The 26514-nt window shown below is 41.3% G+C and overlaps 1 protein-coding gene across 1 annotated transcript in view; it reads right to left on the reverse strand.

Moving 5' to 3' along the window:
• Positions 1 to 23019, reverse strand: part of COP1 (COP1 E3 ubiquitin ligase) — a gene marked incomplete at its 5' end in the record, with an annotated part of 128964 nt that extends 105945 nt beyond the window's left edge. The window contains 6 exons of the mRNA XM_082483356.1: positions 7143 to 7211; positions 9221 to 9340; positions 12401 to 12477; positions 13858 to 13955; positions 15513 to 15572; positions 22658 to 23019. Of these exons, the coding sequence (XP_082339482.1) occupies positions 7143 to 7211; positions 9221 to 9340; positions 12401 to 12477; positions 13858 to 13955; positions 15513 to 15572; positions 22658 to 23019 (786 nt within the window). The remainder of the gene's footprint in view (positions 1 to 7142; positions 7212 to 9220; positions 9341 to 12400; positions 12478 to 13857; positions 13956 to 15512; positions 15573 to 22657) is intronic.
• Between the last annotated feature and the right edge of the window lie 3495 nt (positions 23020 to 26514).

Consider the following 26514-nt stretch of genomic DNA (forward strand, 5'->3'; position numbering starts at 1 on the left):
GTAAGGCAAGCAATTTGAACATACCATAAACTTATCTGATAGTAGCAAGTCTAAAAACTAGGTAAGTGTGTTTCATGCTTATTTTAGGAAAAGTCTTCTCATACTGTCAGTATCAAATGAGTTACTAATGCACACATTAAAACTTTTTTTTTTGGTAGGTTGGCTCAAGTGTTTCATGGTTTAGCTTTAATCTTTCAAGACCTTAAATCAGTCCATATTCATTCCAATTAAACTTTGAAAAATGAGACTACTGATTTATAATTGCCAGCCATTGAAGGACATTTAACGAAAGCTAAATGAATTATAGTCCTTGCAGTATATCCAGATTTATGGGCCCTTAATCTGATTTTCACTATGTTGGGCACAGAAAGCAAGCCAAGTCCTGTCCCAACGATGGGCAGAATCACACCTGTCAAACTTCAGATTAAGTCAGCAGAAACACTTAGAACAGACACTGAGATGCTGCTATTTTAGCGTGCATGTACTATAAACTCTCTTCTCAGACACAGATGCTTTCCCAGAACTGAAAAGGCCAATGTGGACAAGGAGAAGGCTTTAATTCAGCAGTTAAACCTCATAATCTCAACTGCACTGAATGAACTACAATAAGTTGGTCCTGCATTACACACAAACACATACCTACCAAAGAAAAACGATGACCTCAAAATAGCCTATGCTTCTTATAATCTCTGGAAAAGGGATTTGAGACATTCAAGTCAAGAAGCTACCACAGTAGGAAACGCAGACTCTCATATCATTCTTTTTAGGTAATCTTTCAGATCCAAACCCTTTTGACACCCACAAGGCAGTCCTCCCAAAAACTCTCCAGTTTGAGGCTGAAGCTATCTTAGACACACAGCGTTCTTCAAAGACAACTCTCAGCCCTGGACTATGTGGTTGAAGCGAAATCCCCTGGTTAGAGTTGCTCAGACACACCCCACCATGCTACTAAATTTCTACATAAGACTCTTGGGTAGAAATACTGACTTGAACTTACACAGTGTTAACACCAGGTCATGTTCGGTTTGTTTTCACTTGGCTGTCTACTAACAAGCGTAGCTGGGCACAGTGCTGAGTTTTCATTCTTGGGCTTCCTGTTTTTTCTGGACAGAGTGCCCCTCAGGGGGCATTGACTTCAATCCTTTGTTGTTGTCTGTGCTGTACAAACACAAGTGGTCCTGACTGGGTCTCCTAGTGCCAGTTCTAACTGTTTACAAAAAACTAAAAGCTCAGAGCCTCCTCGTGCCACAGAGACAGCCTAGAAAAATACGTGAGGGAAGAAGTCATGTACCCTTGACCAACTGCCTTTCCAATTCTAGAAAAAGCAGAAGCAAAGAACAGCAGAAGTTATTTTCTACAGAAATACTGTGAAATCACCAATGCTATTCCACTGAGCAGCTTAAACAGAGCATCTGGATTCACACTTTTGAAAGTCACAAGTCATGTTATGGTCAATCACACATCTTCAAGGCTCCAATCCAATATCCTCATGCATTCATCATAATATACACTGTAGATCAAGACAAACAAATGAGACTGTTACCAGAGGAAGCATTTTTTTTCCCCAGACACGCATAGCCATTTCACCAACCAGGACAGGGTAAAAAAATATCATCTGTCCAGCTGAGGAGGATAAATCAGGCATTCTCTGTAGATAATCCCTTCATTCTATCCCACAACTTCATCCATCCAACACAATGTCTTCCTACTTCTTGTTTTTCCATCAACTACTGCTCTAACAAACTTGAGTGTAAACCTAGGTATGAAGAGCTGAAACTCTCCTAAAGGTACCCAGTGAAATTAATTTCTTCCCAAAGAACTCAATACCTCAATGACAACTACAGCAAGCAAGATCAATTTCTCTCTCTGGAAACCAGTTGGAAGTCTTGTCTGTCTCTGGGTTTTCCTTCCATTATTGCATCAGATACAGAGCCTGTTATAACATACAGGGCAACTATGGCAAGGAAGTAATCTTCAGAGTTTACAGAGATTTTAGCCTTTTAAATTAATTGCAAATCTCACTTATTTGGACATAACACTTCACTGTCACGAAGCCTTTCCACAAGTGGAAAAACATGGAAGGATTCTTTCAGTATGAAGACAAGAACACCTGAGCCTCCACAAGTTACTTTCATTGGTGGAATATGGCATCCAAGCCTTTTAGACACATGGGTAGTTCATCTATAACAGATTCATCTGCAGGGAGTATTTCATCTCTCTGATCAATACTTCCTCCAAATGGTAACTGTTTCCTATTAACTGGGGAAGAGCTAGCAGAATGGTTTGAGATCAACATCCTGGTTGGAGTCCTCATTCCTACAGGTATGAGGAAGGAGACGCTTGGCTGATCAAAAATGTGTTTCATATCTTGAATATTCCTCCTCCTTATTTAAATCTTCCAGTTTGGGTTGCAGGACTAATGCTTTGAAGACTTACTGATAGGGTCTAATAGAAAAGTGTCACAAGAGAAAGATAGCTTTTAGATTAATTGCCTTAGAGTTTAATATATTACTGTACATGCTGCTTAGCTCTTAGTACTAGGTTGCCCTCTCTTTTTCTTTGGAAAGATCTCTCCACTGCAGTAAGGAGAGTCAGCTGTTATATGCTGGTTTTTACATGATAATCTCTAGCTTGCTTCTCATACACTAGCAGTATCCCTGGCTTATCACTGCAGTCAGAGCTCACATCTCTCATTGAGTAGCTTAGAAATGCAAATAGATTTAAAACACCAGTTATTTAAGTGCAGCAGAGAGAAAAGAGATTACTATAGCTATAAATTCACCTCAAGAGTCCTGGAACGTAATCAAGAATATATGACAACATAAGAGCATGACTGATTTCTAGTTCTGTCACCTCCTCTTGCTTACTCATTAGTTCATCCATGTGTGTATGCGCAGAACAATAAGACTTGACAGGTGAAGTGATTAACACAAGGTAATGACATCCCTGGAGAATTCATGCTTATAATTCCCTGCAATTATCCCACAATAACTAATAACTTCTCTTATTTTTAGTATTTAACATGCTCACAATATGGAGTAAGTGAAGACAGCTGGATAGATATGTACATTTGAGGTTGAAAAGAACAACAGTGATTGTGAGATGCTAAGCAGGAACTCAGTGCAGCAAACCTGAGACATGGCAGGATTACTTCTCTGTCCCAGGATGTCCACCAGCTGAAAACGGCCCCTTTGCTTTGGCAGGCATGAATGAGGTCGTGTTTGTTAGATATGAGAGACTTAATACAACATTACTAAAAAGAAAAAGCCCACGAAATGTAAGAATGAAGTGACAGCTGCCAAGAGAAGCATGAATGCATTTTAGGGAATATCACCTGTATGTTGTAGAATCTGATTTGTGGTATTAATTGTTAAGCTTAATATCCTCCTTCAGTAAGCAATGGTGCTATTTCACAGAAATAGCACTCTCCATCAGGTAGCCAAGTTAACAATGTTTTAGGACAAATTATGTATGTATGTATGGTGGTGTCTAACTTCATTTGGTAACATCCAAATGCTGACAAGACAATTAGTAAGGCCTCTTTTTAAAGTAATGAATACAAAAGTGGTGAGATTTTTTTGCATTAACTCATATCAGCTCTCTCACAAAGTGATCAAGATGAAAGAACATGTGATCATTTAAAAGTAAAAAAAGTTAAATTTGCAGAAGTATGCAACACAGCTAAGCTAACAGCATTAAAACTCTGGCATGAAATATGAATTTTAGAAGTCACAAGTTGTTGCATTTGGTTTCCCTTGAAAACAGTAATAAAAAAAACCCAAAGTCAAGTATTTTCGTTATTAAACTTGACCTTCCTGACTCCTTGGATCTTTGATTTCAACAGAAGAGACTGCTGGATCAAAAAAAAAAAATTAAAAAAGATGGAGAGTGTGCATTCAATTAACTGTGCACACATATGGAAAGGCACACAGCCATGGTAAGTTTGCCTCAGAGACAGCCAACTATTGTGGACGATCAATACATTTCTCCCCTCCAAAACTATTTGTTATTTTGTTGAAAAAGTATTTTCAAGCTTTAGCCATTTGTTTTCAATCTTTTTCAAAGTAGCAATTTTTTTTTTCTATTACTATTGCCAAGGATTTGTTTTTTTGCCACACTGCCATAGGTCAAAAAGAAAACAAAATATATAAACTTAAAAGAAAAAGGACTTGCAAATACCTTTCTGCAAAAAACATACAGTAAATTTCAGCTTGAGAGATCAATGCTTTGGAAAGTTATGAACACGTCAAAACAGGATTTCTAATAGAAACTTCTGCAGGTGCTGAGCCTCACATTTATCTTCTAGAGAAATGATGAAAGTACAAGAAAGAGGCATTTGTCAAAATATTTGACTATAGCAATATTCTGAATTCTTAAGTACAAGTCTATAAAGATAGAGTTTTCTTCTAGATATAAACCCCCTCCAATAAACTCAGAAGTCACTATTTCATGAAGGCAGGAGAAAAAAAATGCCAAAACTTGAGTGAAGTAAGCAAAGAGGGTTACAGGTAGCTAACTATATGCTCTGAACATGTTTTTATGAAATATTATACAGGTGCACTAACTCTAAGACAATATCTGTACTAACAAAGTATCTACTCTCTATGTAAGAACTTGCAGTATGTAATAAATAAAACCTGTTAATAATATCATGCAATAAATTATATTCAAAGAGGCATATTAGGACACAAAGTTATCAGGCAATATTACATTCCTTTAAATATTTAAGCCAAAAGTTTGAAACAAGCACTCTCAGTCACACACAAAAGAAGTTTTTTTTATTAAGAACTTAACGTTACAGCTATGGCTTACTGCACTGAGGTGGCGCCCTGAACCCGTCTTCCCAGCTTCCAAACTAGCACCTCAGGCCTTCTGCAGCCTAGATACGTCTTCACCACTGGCATAACCCGTGCCCTTTCACAAACAGTAGCTCCTCTATTATCCACACAGAAAACTCCCTTCAAAGAGGAGTACTTGTCACACGCTCCACCAGCTACAGGGAAGACCTTGGGACTTACTAGAAAGGAAGCATCAACTGACTTAATTTACTCTATAGGTATAGCTTGACTGCTGAAGACAGATATTGGTATCTTTCTAAAACTATCCTACTGACTGGTCTGTATTTTCCATGCTTCTACCCACTGGTTCTCATCTGACTTATCCTTATCCAGTAAAAAGAAGAATTGCTAGCTAGTCTGACAAGTCCTTATTTCCCTCAAAATAAATGGTAAGGCCAGATGCTAACCACTATGGCAAGGACAGAACTTACAGGCCTGCACAAATGTTTTTTGAGATGCGATGGTCTGCATTTCATACTGGAATATAAAAGGGGTTAAGAAATAACATCAGATGAAATCTTGGCAACAGAGGGAACCCATAAGCAGGGACAGAGAGGATCTGAAATAAGCTATGTGTCCCAATAGACTTCAAGATGTTCCCAAGGCTGTATTCAGAGAATCTGCAGCCAAAATTAAGTTTCTTTAGTCTTAAAAGAGACACTATCCTTGTACGTTATTACTAAAGTCAAGGGCAGGTGCAGCTGAGATGGGAAAGGTTTCCCAGGTGCTGAAAATCATAGTCAGGGCTGGAACATTGTGCTATAGTATGTTAAAAACCAGAAGCTATGCAATTTCCCTTCCCTTCATCATTCCCACTTAGCACATGCAAACTAAAGCAGGCATCAACGGCCCCTCCTTCTGTAAGAGTTGTTCTAACTCAGTTTCAGCTGAGGGAGGAGAAAGCAAAGTCATCACTGACTTTATGGCACTGCCTCAAACACCCTTGCACTTGAATCATCACAGGATTACTCAAGAAAGAGCACCCTAGCTAAGCTGTTTATGAACCTCCTGAGCACCTATTCCTTGATTCCTAGAAAAAGGCAACATTACCAGGGAACTTCCCCAATATCTTAATGGTCCCTTCAAGCTCTGTCAGGGTTCAGTGCAAGGCATTTAATGAGTGCCAATGGACAATGGCCAGAGCCTGCATTAGTTCTGCAGTGAAGATGGGTCAAGCTCTAAAATTCTCTGTATAATACCAAATATTAGAAATATAAGAAAATGGAAGTAGATATTCTGAAGATTTGAGAAGCATTTGTAGATTAAGCTGCCATAAAATAACTTCTACCAGCATTCAAGAAGTGAGAGCTGAAAGATACCTCAATGGTTTGGAGCAACACTTGTGTCTACTGTTTAAGCAAAAAGTAACAGTAATACATATTTCTCCATTTTATTCTGAACCCTGAAGGATCAAACAGATAGTATCAACTTTATCTTGGACTCAAGTTTTCCCCTTTGGTTAGTTCCTTTCCATTACTCCTATTGGTTCTGCTCAGAAGGCCATGGATATCTAGTTGGTGGACGGACTTGCTTTGGTATGACTTCACAATCAGACCCTCAATCCATTCTGGACAAGTGGCCTTGTCCAGACTCATTGCCTTTACATGGTTCAAGTTTAACCTTACAGTCACACTGTTGGGTCTTATATTCTTCACATTTTTTTTAATCAGAAACCATGACCTCCAAGAAAGCTTGTCTTTCTGCTGTTTCCATGATCATTTTTCTGGGTTTGTGGGATATTTTTGGTATTAGGGTTTATACATTGCATAAATGATAAGTCCCAAACCATGGAATACCATGCACGTGATTAGGGAACTCTTGCTTATTCCTTGAGACACCCATTTTGAGACAAATAAGGAAAGAGCACCGAATATTCACTCTTTTATGACACAGCATTAGTAATGGTATTTGATAGAGTAAAAGAAAAAAAAAAAATAAATAGAGGGACAACAATTTCACTCCTTCCCCATCTTTCGGTTTTCCCATCACAATAAAAAGAAAAATAATCTCATTTCAAGAATTTGATGTAAATTTACAGTGGGGAATCTCTATCCTCAAGTTCCCTTCTTCCCACATGCTTCACCAGTGTGAGACAAAAAGGCAAGTGATCAAAAATTGAGACTGTCACATGTAAAGAGATTAATTTTCCTTGAAACCCATGTGTCCTCTGCCTGAGATTTCCCCCAAAATGCCTTGCCTTTTTCTTTGCAGAGATAATGCCAGGCTAACACATCACTTAAACAGAAATTAACTGGTAGAAAGCAGCAGACACCACCTCACCCACTGAAACACAAAGCAAGTTACCTCTCGTTTGTTTCTCCTGGCAACTTTGAGAAATTCCATAAGGATCTGCAATTGGGCAGCATGGGACTCCTGTAACACAGTAAATATGGAAGTGTAACCCTTAGATATAGGTAAAGAGAAACAGACATTCATTTTATACACAGAAGTCCACACTTAGCACAGAGAGGTGAGGAAGAGAAAATAGCTTACTAAGGCAGTTTAAAGAATAGTAGCTTTACTTTGCCTCACAGGTTTTAAAGGTTTTGATTGGCTTATGACAAGTTTTTACATGAAGGCAGAAATCATTGTAACAGCTCCTGCTTATGCCTTACTGAAGGCTTACTAATAAGTTGAAATGCCTTTTTTATTTTTACTACTGCATCTGAAAGTGCTTTTGGAATAGATGTTCCTCCCAGACTCATCTTCTACCTTAAAAGATCATTAGCATTGCCATTGTGATTAACATATTAAAGCATGAAGTATTCATATAAAAAAAAATACCTCCCACCAAAATTAACATTTGTGTTTATGTAAAGAGATTACTGCTGAAGATTTCTTCAGGGTGGAAGACAACAATAAAGTCACTGATGAAACTGAAACATCCTTTTCCAGTCTTTCCATAACAGGTCATTTATCTCAACCATCAGTTTAGTATTTTCACCCAAATTGGCCAAAAACTTGACAGGGCAAGATAAGAGAAGCATGAGAAAAATAAAACCTATATTCCAGCATTAATATAGCCCTAATCCTATCCCAGCATTCTGAGACTTATTTCCACAACCTACTAAAATATTTACTATTAAAGGACTGTGAACATACACTCAAAAAGGATCAAGACATAGGAGCACGCAGAATCCATTAAAGGCAGATGGGACAGAACAAGTAAAGAGATTAGGATGCAAAACCACTACCTTTTTGAGATTAACTTCTTCCTCCCCACCCCTATAATGATAATGAAAGTGAAGCAAGTAAAACTAGAAAGGAAAAATGTTTTTAAATTGTTCTTTAAGTATCAGGTGTGGTTTTGTTTTTTAAGGACTAGCATCCTTAAAATATATTCCTACTCAAAAGCACCCATACACTCATTCCTGTGCCGCCTTTGTTTCAAATTTGTCACAAAAGACACAAAAAGGCTTGAGGAAAAAAAAAAAAAGGCAGTTTTACTGTGAAGTTAGAAACCCATCTCCCACCATATCTTCACTGAACCACAATAAAAAAAGTTATGTACAAGTCCCAATGCAGTAACGCAACATAACAGTTTTGCTAGGAGACAGTAAACATTTTAGGGTTACTTTCCTTCTATCAGAATCACAAGTTGTGTGAATATTAAATAAGATTAGCCATTTCCAATACAACTTTTCCTCACCTGTTTTAAAGCACTATTGAAACCCAGTCTCCTACCCAAAGTTCACTAGGCCAAATTTTGTAATCCAGTTTAATTTAGAAGGTCTGGCTCTCATAACTGGAAAATGGTCACTTGAGACCAACAGCATGGAATGGCCGAATACACGAGAACTATCCCAAACCAACTATATTTCAGTTAAATCATATGAACAGCTTGCTTCATATTGTATAAATCTTCAAACCAGCCTCATAAACAAAACATCTGAACTTTTCTTTCAAGCACTAAATACTAAAAAAGTCTTCAGGGATGGCAGTCATCCAGGTTCAACCAGTTCCAGTAGAAACTAAAAGGTGTGATCTTTTTCAGATGCTCATTGAGTTTATTGCTTAACCTATATTTTAGACTTCTTCACACTTATTACCAAGAAAGCTGATATTTACTTGTGCAACAGTCAATTAGCAAACATCTGCATATGCATTTCTCTGTTCTTCTAGCCACTTTCTCTTATCCTTTTCCCTGCTTGTTTATACAACCCTGCCAGTAACAACACTACAAGCATGTTATGGGTGTCACAGTTGAAATGTTAGTTTGCTACAAAGGTCATCAAGATGGCCAACTTTTCGACACCAAAATGCAAGAGAAAATTCTGAGCAATTATTTCAGCAATAGAATCTTACTTCAAGAAGATAAAAGCACGAAAAGAAAAACAGCTAACTAAACATCAGTGTTCATTTAAATAAGAGAGACTTCTTACTGCTTCCAGCTGCTTCTTCTTTTGAACCAGGAGCTCCAGCATCAGGTTGACGTTGGCCAAGTCGAGATTGTCTTGATCAGTTCCCAATAAATCTTGAATTATCTGCCACCTATGGCCGTTCTAGAAAGAAAACGGGAGATGTTGGAGAGACACTGAGTTCAAGCCATCCAGGGCTATATCCAGCAACAGCTATTAAAACAACATTGCAATATTTCATCCTTTTGTAAAACTTTCAAAACAATTTTCAGGAATGAGAATTCCCAATACTCCTACATGTACAGGATATAGCTCTTCTGCCCCACTGTGTAACCGCTTATCTTATTTGAAAGATATTTACACTTTATGAGAGCATAGCTGCTGCTGCTAGGAAGAGATTATTTCACAGCCACAATTTTATCTGATTTGTGCCCTAGTTTCTGAGAACATATATCTATGGGGAGAAAGAAAAAACATGTTTATCCAAGCTTAGTTGGATGACATCTATCTGAAATACTGTTAAGATGCAATACCTTTTAATTTTTTTAACCAAATAATAGGTAAAGCCCTCATGCTGAATTCAAATGGAAGAATGTAGTATCAGTTTCTCTCTCTCTCTATTCCCACCTCCCACACTACTCCTCTTAAGAGTATTTTCATGGGAAACGTGAGAACAGGAAAGAAGACGGAGCTCATCAGGGTGATCTTCGCATTCAACCTGTTAGAGCTAAGGAGGACTCCTCAGAGAGCCAGCATACTAACATGCAGCCCATTCTTCCCTAGAGGCTATTTGCTCTTCTCATTGTGAGTAAAAGGTTAAAAAAAAAAAAAAAAAACCGAAAAAGTATCTTTTAGCACAGGAAAAACCCGAATAATAGGTTAATGCTAATACGGCCTTACAGAAAAAAAGCCTCAGGAACCAAAAAGAACACCAGAAAGGTCTTTAGGCCTTCTAAGAAACAAAGCTGGATTAAAAAAATCCTGTTCTATAAAAGCTATGACACTAGATCAAGATATTTAAATTTGCAAGAAGTAGAAATGCCATCATCCAGTCTAAACCAGACATTTTCTAAGAGCTTGTAGTTTATTTGTATTAGCTTTAATCTAGCCAATGCAAATCAACAATAAAAAGTGTAACATCCATATAGAACACAACATTTTACACAAGTCTCAACAGAACCTGTGGAAACCACAGAGGCAAAAGCTCAATTTCAATCTGGAACAACAAAAATATCATTTTTAAGCAAGTCAACAAGATTTAAGACAAACTTTAACATACTAATGTACTAGTTAAATGTACTACTGCTAAACTACTTGGAAAGCTTCAAAGATGCCTTAACTTGATTTCTTAATGAGACAAATCCATGACCAAGAAACTGTGCATTCACTGCAACGTGTCTTGAATGATTTCTCTTAATACTGGAAGTAATGCAAGAGGAGAACAGGCACATTAAGGAGCTGATACAACAGCAAGGTTTCTGTTTTTAGAGATGCCAGTTGTTGTTTTTTTTTTATTTGCTGCTGAGAGGTAAACATAACACTTCTGGGGCACAAAGTCATGGTAGATTTCCACTTAGTGGTAGTTATCTAACATGGATGCATTTACAGGCATCGTTTTTAAAGGTATGCCATGAGAAAGTAGAACCAATTTCCAAGAAGTTACTGTACATGCCTTCAGGTCAATTGTGTGCATTTTAAACCAGGTACGGTTTATGCATATTTTATATTGAATATAGTATACGCACATTTTATATTGAATATTGAAACTTACTGTGAGTAAACCAAAGAATCCTTAAAGCCTGCTCTTTTCTAAAGCACACAACTGCTGAAAGCATCGGTTTCTGCAGTGAAGCCCCTAAATTAACCCTTCAATAGAGTTGTTTTTTTTAACTGACTGTCATGGTTTCAGCTGGGATGGAGTTGACCTTCTTGCTGGCAGCTGGTGTGGTGCTGTCTTTTAGATTTGGGATGGGAGTGGTATTGATGGCACACTGATGTTTTTGGTTGTTGCTAAGCAGTCAAGGCTTTTTCTGCTCCTCATGCCACCCTGCCAGCAAGTAGGCTGGGAGTGCACAAAAAGCTGGGAAGAGATACAGCCAGGACAGATGACCCCAACTGACCAAAGGGATATTCCAAACCATGTGACATCACGCTCAGGATGTAAAGCTAGGGGAAAAAGGAGGAAGGGGAGGGGGACATTCAGAGTTACAGCATTTTGTCTTCACAAGTAACCATTACACATGATGGAGTCCTGCTGCCCTGGAGATGGCTGAACACCTGCTTGCTGATGGAAGCAGTGAATTAATTCCTTGTTTTGCTTCGCTCGTGTGCACAGCTTTTGCTTTATTTATTAAACCATTTTTATCTCAACCCACAAGTTTTCCTTATTTTTTCCGATTCCTCTCCCCATTCCACTGCAGGGGCAGTGGAAGAAGTGAGCAAGCAGTTGTGTGGTCTTAGTTGTCAGCTAGGGTTAAATGACAACACTGAAAAAAACAGGGTCTCCATTATTTTTAATATTACTTTGCAACCTTATTTATGAATTACAGAAGCCAAGGAAGCCAGACAAGAAGCAAGACAAATATGCAAGTTTCCTGGTTAGTGTCATTCTTTGATCTTAATGTACGAGAGCATCCACTGCTGCTGTACAGGGGTTTTCATGAACTGAGAAGACAGATCATGCTCCAATTCTGTGACATGAAGCAAGTCTAGAAGATATCCAAGCAGTTTTATCTGGCATCAGAGCCAAAACGCCAGTACTCCAAATGCATCCTTCTCCCTCTTGTGGTTGGTATCAGCCTTCCTCAAATTTCCCTGTAGAACACAGCTTCTCACATGTGATCAGACAAGCCCGTGGCACTTCTAATCATCCATTACTCTCATTGTAGCTGTAATTTCCAGTACAGAATGAAAATTATTACCTTTAAACAAGTGTGCTTCCATGGATAGTTTCCCAGGTTATAGTCAATACATCATATGACAATCAGCTATGCTAACACAGCTTGTCTCTACATTTATATTGCTGGCAGAAAGAACAAGTTAATAAGGTTGAAGGGATCTAGTGCCACTAATAATGGTATTATTTCCTTGTAAAGCAAGTTAAAGCATCAGTTCAATAGTATAATTTCTTATAAATTAAGCCACATGACACAATTGCAATACAGAACCATTAAATAAATATAAAGTAAGAAAGTTGGAACATACGGTGCTACTCACTGAATGGTCCAGTTTGAGTCTTTTCTCCTCAGATCTTTGCTTCTGTTTAAGAATAAGTTCATTGACTAAAACACAAATAAACAGGATGTCAGAGAAGAGATGGATTTAAAGTTCACAAAAAAGTACAAAAAAAATCTTAATATTTTTACTTTAATTATTAACTCCACAGTAAGTTTCAGTAATTGAGGTCTGTTTTTTTTCTTGCCAATTTATTTCTTTTTTTTTTGTAGAGTATGTAAAGATTTTTTTTTTTTTAAAATCAAATACAATGCCTACACATTCCCCAAATTGCTTCAGTTCCTTTTTCTAAGCACCCATGGTTCTTTGACAAAGTTTTTCAACTCCAAGGGAGAAGTACGTCACAGAGGAGTATGAGGGAGAGAAAACATTAACCGATTTATCACAGGCCAAAACCAATTGCAGGTAAATTGAACAACGCTTTTGTTTTAATCACCATGTACATTTTTAGAAGATAATTTTTTTTGCTACAGTTTTATTTCAACACTAATTTAGTGAGTGGTGTAAAGACAGAAAGATAACCTCAAACTTTCACACACAATTACAAGCTCTTCCCCCTTCTCATGTCTGTTATTCCCCCTCAGTACATCTCTCAAACCCCTGAATGTAGGTGGTACGGCAGCAACACTCTATGGCCTAACACATCCTCCAAGACCTGCCTCAGCACCACCTTTAGCACAACACACTTGGGTCTAAATCAGGATGCCCATTTCTGAAGCATTCCTTGGCTACTGTGGCTTTTAATTTTTTTACTCTTAAATGGGTATCTCAACACATGAAATCCAGATTTTATTAATTTTTGATATTTCACACTGCAATGTGTTTCCTTTGATCTTTTCTCCCCATAACAAAGTTTAAAACTCTTTTTCCAGTTAGGAAGATTTCCCTCCTCTGTTTGAGAAGCAATTGATTAGGACTGCATATATACATATGCGTATGAATATTTTTCTGTGTGTGATTTACACACATACATACATCACATGGACCTCACTGCAGTAGCCAAAATAGTAAAATACGTAATTCAGCCTCCCTCTTTCAGTGTCCATACTTTGTAAACAGGGCATGTTCTTGATTATTAGACAGATAACAGTGCAAGAAAACAAAAGTAATTAAACAGATTCAAATCTGTTTTTCTGATGGCTAGACATCAGAACATCATCTTCATTTTGCTTTTCTTAGTGTGCAAACACCAGCAAGTCAGTCTCACTACTGTAACTCAGCATACAGAACCACTGGAGGCAATGGAGTATTAACACTTTATGCTACTAACCACTTTTTTGTTTAATAAAAACCACAGTTGACCAAATGACTGATGTTTGGATTTTATTTTCAATATCCAGAAGCCAGTTATTTATAGGATGAATTTACAATTGCCTGCCTTCCTTAACAACTAAAAGGTTTCCCGTGCAAGCGAGGCTAAAGCTCACCTAAGAAGTTGGGATAAAGATGATCTATGTTGTCCACAACATAGTTGCATTTGGGACATCTGTTATTGTCCTCCAAGCTCTGGTGAATACATTTATAGCTGTTCAAAAACATAAGAAACAAGAAACAAAAGAAGTGAACAAACATGAAGGAACAAAACATAAACACAAGGTAAATAATATCAACCTTAGATAATGTGTACTTTGTGTTGCCAGCTAACAGCTGCATTGCCAAGTTCTTACAGTGGAGTCAAAATGTTCCAGTATTAACTCAGAGCGTGCTACAGCAGAAAGACAGCAAAGTTTCTTGGCAAGGATTACAAAAGGTATTTAAGAACTTTACTCTTATTTCCCTGAGGATTGTGGCAACATGGATACTTCAGACACACTTCCATCTCAAATTTATGCCCCTCTTCCACAGGCAGAGCTAACAAACAGACCGTATTATTCAGAGACAATTCTTCTAGATTAGCCAAATACTTATCAAGCAACATTGAAATCGCCCATTTTGGGTAATTGAACACAGAAGAAATACCTTCACCAACTTCTCACATTTCTCCCCATCCCCTGGCTGTTGTTCTTACCAGAAGTGATTTCAGAGGTGCTCTGTTGAGCTGTTAGCTATTTGAGGGACAGAGTAACAAGATAAACTTGATGCTAAAGTGTAAGCAACTTACTCAGAACCTAGCTTCATGTTGACCACTGGTAAAGACATCATGTGACAACATTGTTCTGTTCTTTCTAAATAAAGATATGTGAATGCTTCTCATGGATTTTTTTAAAAAAAGTTACAGATCACAGGGATAAAGTGTTGCTATAGAGGGCACAAAATCAGCTGTTACCTTACCTGTTGCATGTCAAAAAATTTCTGAAAGTTAACTAAATCTGCTGCTTGAGGAAGTGCTTTATGCTACTAAAAGATTACTTCTTGTAAGAGGTAGGCAATTTATTTCTTGTTAACACCATAAGAATATAACGTCCACAGGACATTAAAATATCATGGTTTAACATTTATTCCAATCACTAGTTGAGAGTAGGAGCAGCAGAAAGTTCCACACCTGCCCCTGGAGGGTTCTTGTACTTCTGCATGAAACATTTACTCCCCATGACAGCCAGAGATAACACACTGAAAAATAAGTGGACCTTGGACCAATTCGATGGAACAGAAACAAACCTGAAGCACACCCTCTCTTAAAAAAGTTTAAGAGAATTGCAATAGACAAAGTGCAAGCCACTTCAAACTGTATATGGTCTTGCACAAAGGCAAGGAGGACCTCCCAACACCAACATTCACTCCCATGACCTCTACAGAGGTGGGATCCATTGCTTCAGGTGGTAACAGACATCTTCCACTTCCAATAGAGATAAGTTGACAGACTGTTCTGACTCTAGGTACTGGGTGCTACCAAGCAGTTTATGACCATTTTATTTCTTTACAGAGGAAATATGGTGGCAAAATATTTTTTGTTTTAAACACTAATAAGATTTTTTTTAATCTAACTGGTACCCATCTTTTAAAATTTTATTTCAACCTCATTCTCCAGTGCAGGGACAGAAGACAGAAAAGTAACAAACTCTGAAGGAAAGGAATTCACAGCAACATCAGTCATCATACGCTGTAAGAGATGGACATTTTGCGCAATACAAAAAAATCTTACCAGAAGCTGTGTCCACATTTCGTCATGTAGGCTTCTTCAATCATATCAAAACAGATAGGGCTGAAAACAAAACAAAGCCAACAACAAAAAAAATCACAACAATGTATTTTTATGTTAAAAAAATGAAGGAAATTAATAATTTAAAGCAGCCACCTCAACACACTTAGGTAGTATTTTCTATTTGTAAAATGAAAGAGGACACACAAGCACAACAGCAATCAGGCAGTATAAAGATCAAAAGGGCAATCAACAGTTCTTTGAACTCAGAATGATACTGCAGTTTGCTACAATTAGAAACCAGGTGAGTGTTCACTCTTGAAGCTTTCAACAGCTGCAAACCACCCAAACAAAGCCAGAATACCTTCAACAATCAAGGCTGCAGAAGCACCTCCTAACCACCTATACTAGGTCTTAAAGAAAATGTAGAAAAGCCTGGGTTTTGGGGTTGTTTTTTTTTTTTTTTTTTTTTTACATGAACAGACATACAGTATTTATACATGACACCAAAATTAGTTCATCCTTTCTTTTTTCAGCCAATAGCTATCCATGATTAAAAAAAAGTGATGCAAAGAAGCAGAGCAGAACAGAAATAGTAATGATGTCATGAGAACAAGAATTAATAATCAGGAGGAGAAAGAAGGTGCCAACGAGGGGGTGTGCCTGGAGAGCACTGCCAGGGAGCAGGCTGGCTGCTGAAGAGCATGATGAAGGTATGGTGCAACCAAAAGAGGGTACCAACAGTCAAGCATTGTGTTACAAAGTCAAAGACGACAGGAAAGGTAGAAGATGGGACTGTTCATAAGACAGACTAGTTAGTGACCCGAGTGCAGCCAGCTCTCTGGGAGGGATCACCAAGGACCAAGCAAAGAGGTGAAAAGAAGGATGTGCAAGCAAGTAGTATTCCACAGGAACCTGAGCAAGACAAAAGACATAGGAATTCAGTGAGATGGGTAGTGGAAGAAATCCCTCTCAATATCAAGTGGCTATGACATGTTTGAAAAGAAAATGAAATAGAAATGAAAGCAGGGGAGAGATGCGTCTTACTTCCAGCGACTCCTACAGTTGCTATCCCTGATAGCTGGTAAGATATGCTGCCACATACATACTCACCTTCAGGTCTTGGCCAGCTATCAAGTGAGATGCTGTGGATAGCAACATCACAGTTCTGCACGTAGCACATGTATCAGCTGTGTCACAAGCTTCACCTTGCTTTCAAGCCCTTACAGAGATCCAGATGCTCTCCTCTCACTCCCACAAGTCCACTCCAAGTTCAGAGAAGTTTTCACCAGCATTTGTTTTCTTCAGAAACAGCCTCCTCCCACCTTCTGCCAACAAGGCAGCTCCCACACAATGAGCTGTTAATAAACTGTTAACAGCTTTTGAAAAGCACGAATCTTTTTGAATCCAAGATCAAAAACCCAGATCTTAGACTGAAATAAGCAATGCTTGGCTGAGCAGGGGAGGAGAGCACCTCAATTTCTCCACTTGTTAGCACTCCACAAAAGTCATTCCCCCTTTCTGTCATCTATTTTAGAGGGTACTAACATTTGTTACCACATTGGGCATTTAATAATAGGAAGGAGGAAGCATCTCTTAAATACTAATTTCTAAGCCCATAGAGGGGAAGCTGTGGGCCCTGCCAGTACAATCCCCCTCCAAATGACCAAATTGGAAAACATGGATGCCTTGAAAGAGCTGTCCAACCTCACATACAAACCAGGTTGTCTTAAATATTCCACCAAATCATCTGCAAAAACACAACCTAAAGGCAAACAAATCAAACCAGAATGCTACTCTCTGAACCAACTGAGCCACCAATTCTGTTCCTCAAAATAAGCCTCCAATATAATTAACACACCTGTCCTTCTTCCACCCTTCTCTGCACATAATTTGTCTTTAATTCCTGAATTTGGTGCTACTCAAGTCACTGTTTCCAAGTTAGAAGTTATTTAGTTTCAAGGCACTGTTTAGTCAGAATAAATTATGAGCCAATAAGGGTGGATTAATAAAATGAGAATTATGCATCTGTGCATTCTATTAGCTGGCTTTAAAAAAAAAAAAAAGAAAGTCAAAGACTTATGGTTATCTGCGTGTCTGAGGCTGGTTTCTCCCCACTGGTGATGAACAGCTTAATTTTTTCACCGCCTTCTAGTCATGCTGTATAATGTAGTCCCATTCTCTGTATCAAGCTAAAAACTGCTATTCCCCACAGGGCCAGATGCAATTTTTCTAGCATGTTCCTAATACCTTGTCTCCAAAAAGCACAGCAATCAACACGGCTGTAATGCTTCCCCATCGGCAACAGGACATCACAAATTAGAGCTAAAAAGAGGAAGATTACGTTCTGACACAACAGTCACCGAAGACCACTGTTCCTAAACTTTTCCTTCTTCACACCAGTTTGATTGGAGAAGTGACAGAGCCAAAATAGTTGAGAAAAAGCAATCAGAGCCAGCAAACATAGCCATTCAGTGCCAGGGTCACGGTTAACAGAGCCTGAAGTTTCCATTAAGAACTGTTTCCCCCAAAATGTTCACTGATTTACAAGTGCAAACAAGATTGATGTCTTAATACCTACTGAAGCCAAGCTGGCTGTAACACATGGAAGTTGCTATGCACCAGTTAAGTTATTCTAACACAGAGATAAGGTTTAAAAAGTTGTGGAGTGATGGGGAATTGAGACATACTATGGCTTGTAGTATACACTGAAATTGAGAAGCACAGGTATGGTGAAATCAAAGCTTCTCTGCATGATACCTCTTATTCTCTATTTGTCTTAAGCAGCAGAGCTAGGTAAAAAGGATGCAAATTACTTCAGTTTCATGGTTAGGGCTGGATTGGCCACCGGGCAGAACAATAGATGCTCTCCCCAACCTCTCTCCATAGAGAGGCAGGAGAGAGAGAAAGAGACTTACGAGTTTACAAGGAAAACTACTTTAATGAAATAATAATAAAATAAAAAGGAAATAGTGACATATATACAAAACCATATCAAGCTCCCAGGATGACAATCATGTCACTGGCTGGCACTGGGGAAGTCCCAGACTGGACAGAACCGAATTCCAGATCTGGATTCAGGATCAAAGGCAGACAAACAGACAGAGTCCTCCTCAGATGCTGTCCACTGAAGAAAGAGGCTGACCCCTTTGATCCCTCAGCTTTTATACTGAGCACGAGGCAGATGGGCTGGAATACTCTGTTGACAGTTTTGGGTCACCTGTCCTGTCCGCTCCTCCCCACAGGTGGGACCCCTCTACGCTTTTCCACTTCCAACTTTCCAATGGGGCAGAGTTAGCTGGCCTTGGTTGTTACAGCAATAAATATAAGCAAGAGCCTCTCTGCATACCATTCCTTGGCATCAGCTATAAACATAAGTCTTATCACTCTGAAAGCGTAGAGTTTCTGCACAATATGTTGTTGATTTCAGTAGTTAGAAGAGGCTTAGCTAAAAAGTAAAGTTACTGAACAGAAAATTGGTTCTGTTTTACCACAAACCAGGACATTCACCAAGCCAAAAATATCACTGTTCTTTACCAGATATTGATGCCTTATTTACTAAACAGGTTTCTATCCAGCACTGCAAAGGTCTACCATTCTTTCTCTATGGGGTAGACCTCAAATATTTTTAAAATCATTTTAACCAAGTTTACGCCTCTATGTTTTGCCAGCTGTTTTTAAGGCATCTCTCAAGAGTGCTACTGTCACACTACTGCTACCCAAACACCTGGCTGAAGTGGTCACTATGGACTTTAAACATGTTTGCTCTGGCCCAGGAGGAAATTTGAAACAAGACCCACTACAGTTTCACCCTCCTATTCGGCTCCTCTCTGGTCTACGCAGAGATTGGGACTTGCTGCAGGCTCTGTCCTTCATGTGCAAGGTGGCCAGGTTAAAGATCACTGCCATTACTATGTACTCAACATGAAGCTCCAATATAACAATAGATTATAAAGCCATCATTGTACATGGTATGTAAACAGCTCAGTCTGTGACCTCCAGGGTTAATTTGCAGTATTCCAAACTAAAGGGGTTTGCCAGATTAAACATGTGAACAACTACACTCTGGCCATGTCTGGCATTACAGGTAACCACCTGAGGAAAGGACTGTTTTTAAAAACCCATGAACGTGCAAATCCATCTTTAAATGTAGCGCACACAGCCCTTCCCACACCTGAGTTTGTTGAGTGTACCTCTCCAGGTCAGTATGTAACATACCCTCTTCCATATGTTCTTATTTATGCCATAGCTCAGAAACAAGCACCAGTATGAAGCAGCCACTGAATAGAGCCTACAGTAAGATCCCCTCTGTCCAGTGAGCAAAGCAGATAATAACTGGTTTTAAAGAGGGTTAGTCAATCACTAGTTGGGAGGGTTAATGTAAGGCCTGGGAAAACCATACACAATTACACTGCTGGACAGAAGAAAATCCTCTGATTAGAGGATTCCCTCTCAGGTACTTTCCAGGCCACTGGGAACAGGCCTGGCTACATGAGCAGCACAAACTCTACCATGAAATTCTATCCTGCACTAATAGAAACAAAGTTTCCCCTTTTGTAATAAAGTTGTCCAGTAAGTCAGGCCTATTTGCCTTTCTGACTAGAGTTACACATTTCCAGGCAAAAGCTGATACACCACAAAGGGTACACTCCTGCAAACTCCTGAGAGTACATTTGCTAAACATTTCACAACCCAAACTAGAAATATATGCCAACATTTACGTTAAAGCCTAGGCCTCACATTGCTGAGATAGCACTTTCAGAAGACAGGCAGGGAGATTGCACACATTAACAATGTTTACGGGATTTCCACTTGCACCTTGATGTTTGAAACTCACACAAACTTCTTTACTCTTTCCCACCTTCGATCTGGTACAGGCAGAATCTACCACTGCATTTACAGCTGTAGCTAATGCTAGCAACTCACAGCTCATGTTCAGAAAAATTACCAAGTGTTCCCTGCAGCTGGCAGCATCTTGCAAGTGTCCTTATGGAAAAAACAAACAAAAATGGCATACAGAAAACTTCTGCTTCTCAGACTGGGATATCCAAAACTTGTTTAAATCAATTATTTAAACCCCCCCACACACACCTGTCTTCTTGGACATTGCTCAAAACTCCAGAGTTGCCCAGTTGACTGTACTGCTAACTCAAAGAGAGGAGTACTATGATTTGAAGCTAGTGGCAACATAAGCAAGAACAAGCCCTACAGCCCATAGAAATACACAGCAGCTAAGAACACAAATAAGTTAACTGTAACCATCATCTGCTCTTAAAGCTTCTGACCTGCAGTTCAATATGCCCAATGTGGCTCTTGTAAATACCACTCTCACTTTATGCAGCCAGCAGCACTCCTCGATGAGGAGAAAACAGCTAATTACATGTTGCCCTTGAAGCATGCACAGTACTTACCCGCAGGAAAAAAAAAAAAAAAAAACAAACAAAAAACACACAAAAAAAACCCAACAAGAAACTCAGCTTTTTGAACCATCTTAAAATTCTTCAACTGGTCTACAAACTGGTAATGGGTGTCATTTCCCTTCAAACACCCTCACTTCTACGACAGACAACAAAATGGGAAGTGACAGCTGACTAGAAAGGGACTGGGAGCAATGGTTGCAGACCACTACTGCCAAAGTATAACCACAGAGGGAACAGAAGGGCACAGGCATTTGCAATCAAGTTATCCTCCATGACCAACAGCAATGCAGCCATCTCCCACACCAAGTGCCCTAAAATCCACCTAACATGGCCTACAGCCTTCAGCTAGAGCAGGACATCAACTGATTACAGCTGTGCTCTCATCCCAATTCTGCCACTGAGCAAATGACTACCTATAGTAATCAGTAATAATAAAAAAATTATTGCTTATTACTAGTAAGAAGTAGTTACTGTTTTTTCTGCAACTAACTTTTCAGTAGCTTCAGGTTCTCACTTCAATAGCAAGGATATTTCCTATCTACTTTGCTAGACAAAGCTGTAAAATCAAGTCTACAGGTTTTTGAGAGAATGCCTGTCCTGTGGAGATGCCAAACATCCAACCCTCACCTGTAAGTCAGAGCTGTCAGACAAAGTCATCTTTGAAGCTGTGGCCCATTTCTCTTCCTTTTTTTTTCCCCCCTCCCCTGTTTATCTCCGACACATGACTTTCCTACAAGTTAAGATTCTTTCCAGTATCTTTTCACTGTTTCTCTCAGATGTGAACACTTAGCCCTACTTTCTGTTCTCACATTTTATCACATCCAACCAGCAATAAAAATTAAACCTACTCCTTATGTTAGGAGGTTTGAAACCCACGAGCAATGGGCTGTCTTTAAACTGCAAATTACCAACAGTTCTCAAACCACACATAGTAGTGGGCCTTGGTGTACCACTTCTGCTGAAAGCATATTCCCAGCTACGAGTTGCAGCTTTGGCCGAACATTAGAAGGACAGCACCTGAACAGCTTCAGAAAAAAATCTTTATCCTATCAATGCTGAAATTTCCCACTCATCTGGTTTTAGGTGCCAGACTGACACGAACCTTATTGCTGGTTCAAACTAGACAACCTTTCCCAGCGAGGGAGGCAAACCCACGCCAGCTTTGCTAGACCTATCAACCACCACGAGACTCCTTGGATCCCCGTCCACAGGAGCACAAAATCCTCTGCTGTCTCCTCTTCCAGAGGAGAGAGCGGGGCAGCGGAGGGGCCACCTCACCCACCAGTGGCCAGAGCCCCTCCGGCCCCTGCTGAAGCTACATCACCCAGGAAAACAGGACATATGCTTGCAATGTCAAAACGTTATGAGGAAACACCTTGCGTTGCGGGTCCTTTCCGATAAATTGGGCTGCTCTGGAGCATTGCCAAGGAGGAACCTGCTGGGAATAACCTGATTTTGCTTAAAAACAGAGGGTAAAAGCAAGGCTACGACACAGTGTGAAAAAGCAGACAGACAGTCACAAGGGAAGGTGGGGGGGGAACCCCCAAAACCATAACCCCTCGAGGACCATACAAACGCTTCTTCCCCCTCAGAAAGCCCCTGAGGTGCCGCTGCCGGTTGCTCCGTCCTCCCGCCGGTATTTTACACTCCCCTCCGGGCTTTCCGCCGGCATGGCGGCGCCCCCGGCTTCCCTCCGCCGGTGCCGCTATCGCGATATATCGCGCTCACCAGACGAAGTCGTTGCTCTTGTCCTCGTAGGAGTTGGTGAGCCCGTTGCAGAGCGGGGTGAGCAGCGGCCTCTTCCTGCTGCTGCCGCCGCCGCCCGCGCCGCTACCACCGCCTCCCGCGGAGGAACCGCCGCCGCCGCCGGGCCGCGCCGCCGCCGCCAGCCGGGCCAGCCCCGCGCCCGAGCCCGACACGGCGGCCGCCACCAGCACAGGCCGCGCCGCCGTGCCGCCCGAGGAGGACGAGCCCGGCGCCATGGCCGCCGAGGAGGAGGAGGAGGAGGAGGAGGAGGAGGAGGAAGAGGAGGAGGCCGGGGTGGCGGCGGGCGGCGCGGCGGGGTGCGGCGGCGGGCGGCTGCCCGACATGCCGAGGCCGGGCCGGGGCGGGCGGAGCGGGGCCGACGGCGGAGCGGCCTCAGTGCATCCCCGCGCGCGCGGCGCTGTAGGAACAATAAAGTTCGTTCAAAGAAAAAAAGAAAAAAAAAAAAAGAGAGAGAGGAAAGAAAAAAAAACCACGCCCGCCCGCGCGTCCCCGGCCGGTCGCTTGTTCAAGCTTTATTGACAAGCGGACAGCCCGCCACGCATGCGCGGCCCGGGGCGGGGCCGGGCTCCCCTCGGGGCGGGGCGGGGGAGTCCCCGGCCCGGCCTCCCCTCACCGCCGCGGGAACTGCGCTCCCGGCTCCCTCGGGGCTGCCGAGCGGCTCCTCAGGTCGGGCACCCCCGAGGTGCCGCCGAGCCCAGGCGAGCCGCCGCGCCGGGAGGTTCGGCAGCAGGTTGGGGGTCGTGTGACAGGGCGGCGCGGGGGCTGTGGGCGTGGAGCCTGCCCCCCCCCCCCCCCCCCCCCCCCTCCGCGGTGAGGGCCACACGGGGCCAACCCAGATCCTGCTGTGAGCGGGGAGGCATTCCTCCCTGACACCACAGCTCCATCGGAGAGTGCGGCAGCGCTGAGGAGGAAGGCTGCCAGGCTCTCCCTCAGAGACCGTCCCTGGCCTCTCAGCCCCTCAGCTCCACAGAGGGGGTCCCGTGAAGGCGCAGGGCTGATCTGTGTCTCACAGGGTGCTCTCGCTTGCAGTTGTCACCTCAGATGTGTACCCCAAAGAGCAGCTCTACACCTGCTGAGCTTTACTCTGGGTACAGAACGTTGTCCAGCCCCACCAAAAGGTGTCCAGTAATGAGTTAACAGTTTTTGCTGGGCTTGGGCTGCCTGGGCAGGTGGGAATGCCACTAACCAGGCCCACAGCGTGTTCCCATTTCCCTACAGTAGCCTATGGATTTACGGACGCAAGAGCAGACAGCTTTCTACACAAGTTAATGAGTAAAGTGGTAATAAATGATACCCCAAAGACGTTTTGGGTGTTAAGGGAAATGCTGCCCCTACACCCAGACTTTTGCAACCCAAACTAAAGGGTTCATGAAACACAGCACTTGCCAACTTTTCAGCTTGGCCAGAAGCACTGCAGAGACACCTGTCCCTTTGATTTGTCTTCCAACAACCTATAGAAACGTATTGCCTGCGTTGAGTAACTGTATTGTCTGCAGTCAGTTTTACCTGTCTAGGGTTAAAGAGGCAGCTGGTGAAACTCAAGGGCATTCCCTGAGGATGGTAATCCTAAACCTAGGTATGGGAAAACGCCCAAAGAGATCAGGTCTGCAGCACTCCTCCCAGTACAGACAGCAGAGTGAGCCTTCAGTGGGCTGTAAAACCAGTATAAGAGCTGGTAAAACTGGTCTGATAGAAAAAAAGGTGGCTTCAGGTAGGCAGTGTTGGTCAGGAGACCTCTCTGGCACACAGCAGGGTGGCAGGGACACCGAATCACAAATGTCCCAAAGGGAACTGTCCTGGTTTGAGTGACGCAGGACTAATTTATCTTCTAATACTTGGGAAGACTGCACTTTTAGAAGACTTTAGTGTCTGAATTTGTGAAAATATTTACTTTATAGCTAGCTGTGGTGTGTGGGTTTCAAGGTCGCAGTGTTTTCGAGCTTGCCAGGTGCAGGCATTAGGAGGAGCGACACCTGGGCGCTTGATCCAAGCTGGCCAACAGGGTTATTTTATACCATGAATGTCACATTCAATATAAATTAGAAAGTTTGCTGTGAAGCTCTCTCTATCCCTTGATGGCTGCCATCCTGAGAACTCCTTGCCCCAGGGCCGGACCCCTGAGGTCTTCCCTTCCTCCCGACGCTGTAGCACTCACAGTGTCTGATATTTAGTGTCCACTGCTGGGAGTGCACAGCTTCCTACTGATATAATTGGCTGAATACAATCTTTGCATATTCTGTATTGGTATCAGGATCAATATTGGTTCTTTAGTGCTATTGATGTTAATTATCTAATCTTATTCTATTAAATCTGTTTATATGTCAACTCCCAGGTTTCCTTGTTTTTTCCCGATTCCCCTTCCTGGGTGGGGAAGGATCATTGGGTGATAGAATGATTCTCTAAATGACAATGAATTGTTATGGGTTTCTCAAACCATAACAGGGAACCCAGCAAAAGACAGCTCTTCATTTACTCTGGAGATGCTGCTGCACTTGGAGAGCTGTGGAGTGTTCCTCCTGACCTCCTCTCTTGACTGTGCTTGAATATTGTTGGGTTTCTGCTTCTGTGTGTTTACCCCTAATGTTGAAAAAAAAACCCAAGACAGTCAACAAAACCCAGTCTGTCTGTCTGAGCAATGTTAGTGTGGAAATGTAGATGGGTAGAAACCAGGAAATTCAAAGGCAGCTTCTCTTTGAGATACAGTCTTACCTTAAAAAGCTGACATCTGCCATTATAGTCTCTCCCATGATTTATGTCTTAGTTGCTGTTATCAAAAAGTTTCCTTTTTGTAGTTTTTGCGGTTCTTTTGGGGTTTTGGGGGGTTGATTTTTTTTTTTTTTTTAGCCATTGTGCTCCCTGCTTTCTATAAATAGCCTTCTGACTGGCAGGTCTCAGGACTAACTCCATAAAGATGTTGAAACACTTTGATTCCCCCTGTTTCCAGTGGGAACAAAAGAGAAAAGCCTACATACCTTTCTTTGAACCTGAATCTTGGTGTCTGTATGCATTATATTTCCTATTGCTAAGAGAAAGGAGAGTCTCATTTCCTTGTTTTCCAGAGGGACCAAAAGCTTTAGGGATGAGTGTCTGCAATAGACTTTTAGGTTTCCAAGCAACAAACATAGTAGTAGTAAGCAGTAGTATTGGCAATAGCATGTCTACATGCTTTATGCTTACTGAAATACTGGCCAGTCCTTGAAAACTCTTGCTATCATTGGATGCCATTACTGGCTTGTGCTCCAGGAAGGCATAAATGACACAGGCAAAAGCTGTTAAAGATCAAATATATGCCCACTTATGCCTATATGTAACTGGCCTTCCCAACAACACCTTCATCCACAGGCCTGGCAGTGAGTGTGGCACCCAGCACCTTCAGCACTGAAAGACCTACTCCCTAATACATGAGCTTTTACAAGCTCTTGGAGGCCCTTGAAGCAAAGACCTTCTCTTCACTGCCCTGGTGAATACCGAACAGCCTCTGGCTTCTGGAGACATTTCTTTCCTGGGGTTACCTGGCATTACCAGTTCCAAGATCAATGTATACAGCCTAAGGGAAGATTAGGTGCTGCTTCCCGGAGATACCTGTGCATTGTAGTGGGACAAAGGACATGGATAAAGTCTCCCGGTTTTAAAGTTCACTGCAGCTGGAGCAGTGGTGCGTCAGTTATCTTCCAGGCTCCGTGAGCATGAAATGAGCTCGAAGAATTAATTTGCCACTGTCCAAATATTGACAATGCTGTTATTAGACTCAGTGGCAGGGGTACAAGAGTGAAACACAATAGATCAGCTGTGAGAGTTTTTTCTCTGTTTCCTCCAGC

This window comes from Vanellus vanellus (genome assembly GCF_965231255.1).
Source record: "Vanellus vanellus genome assembly, chromosome: 5".
Taxonomy (NCBI): Eukaryota; Metazoa; Chordata; class Aves; order Charadriiformes; family Charadriidae; genus Vanellus; species Vanellus vanellus.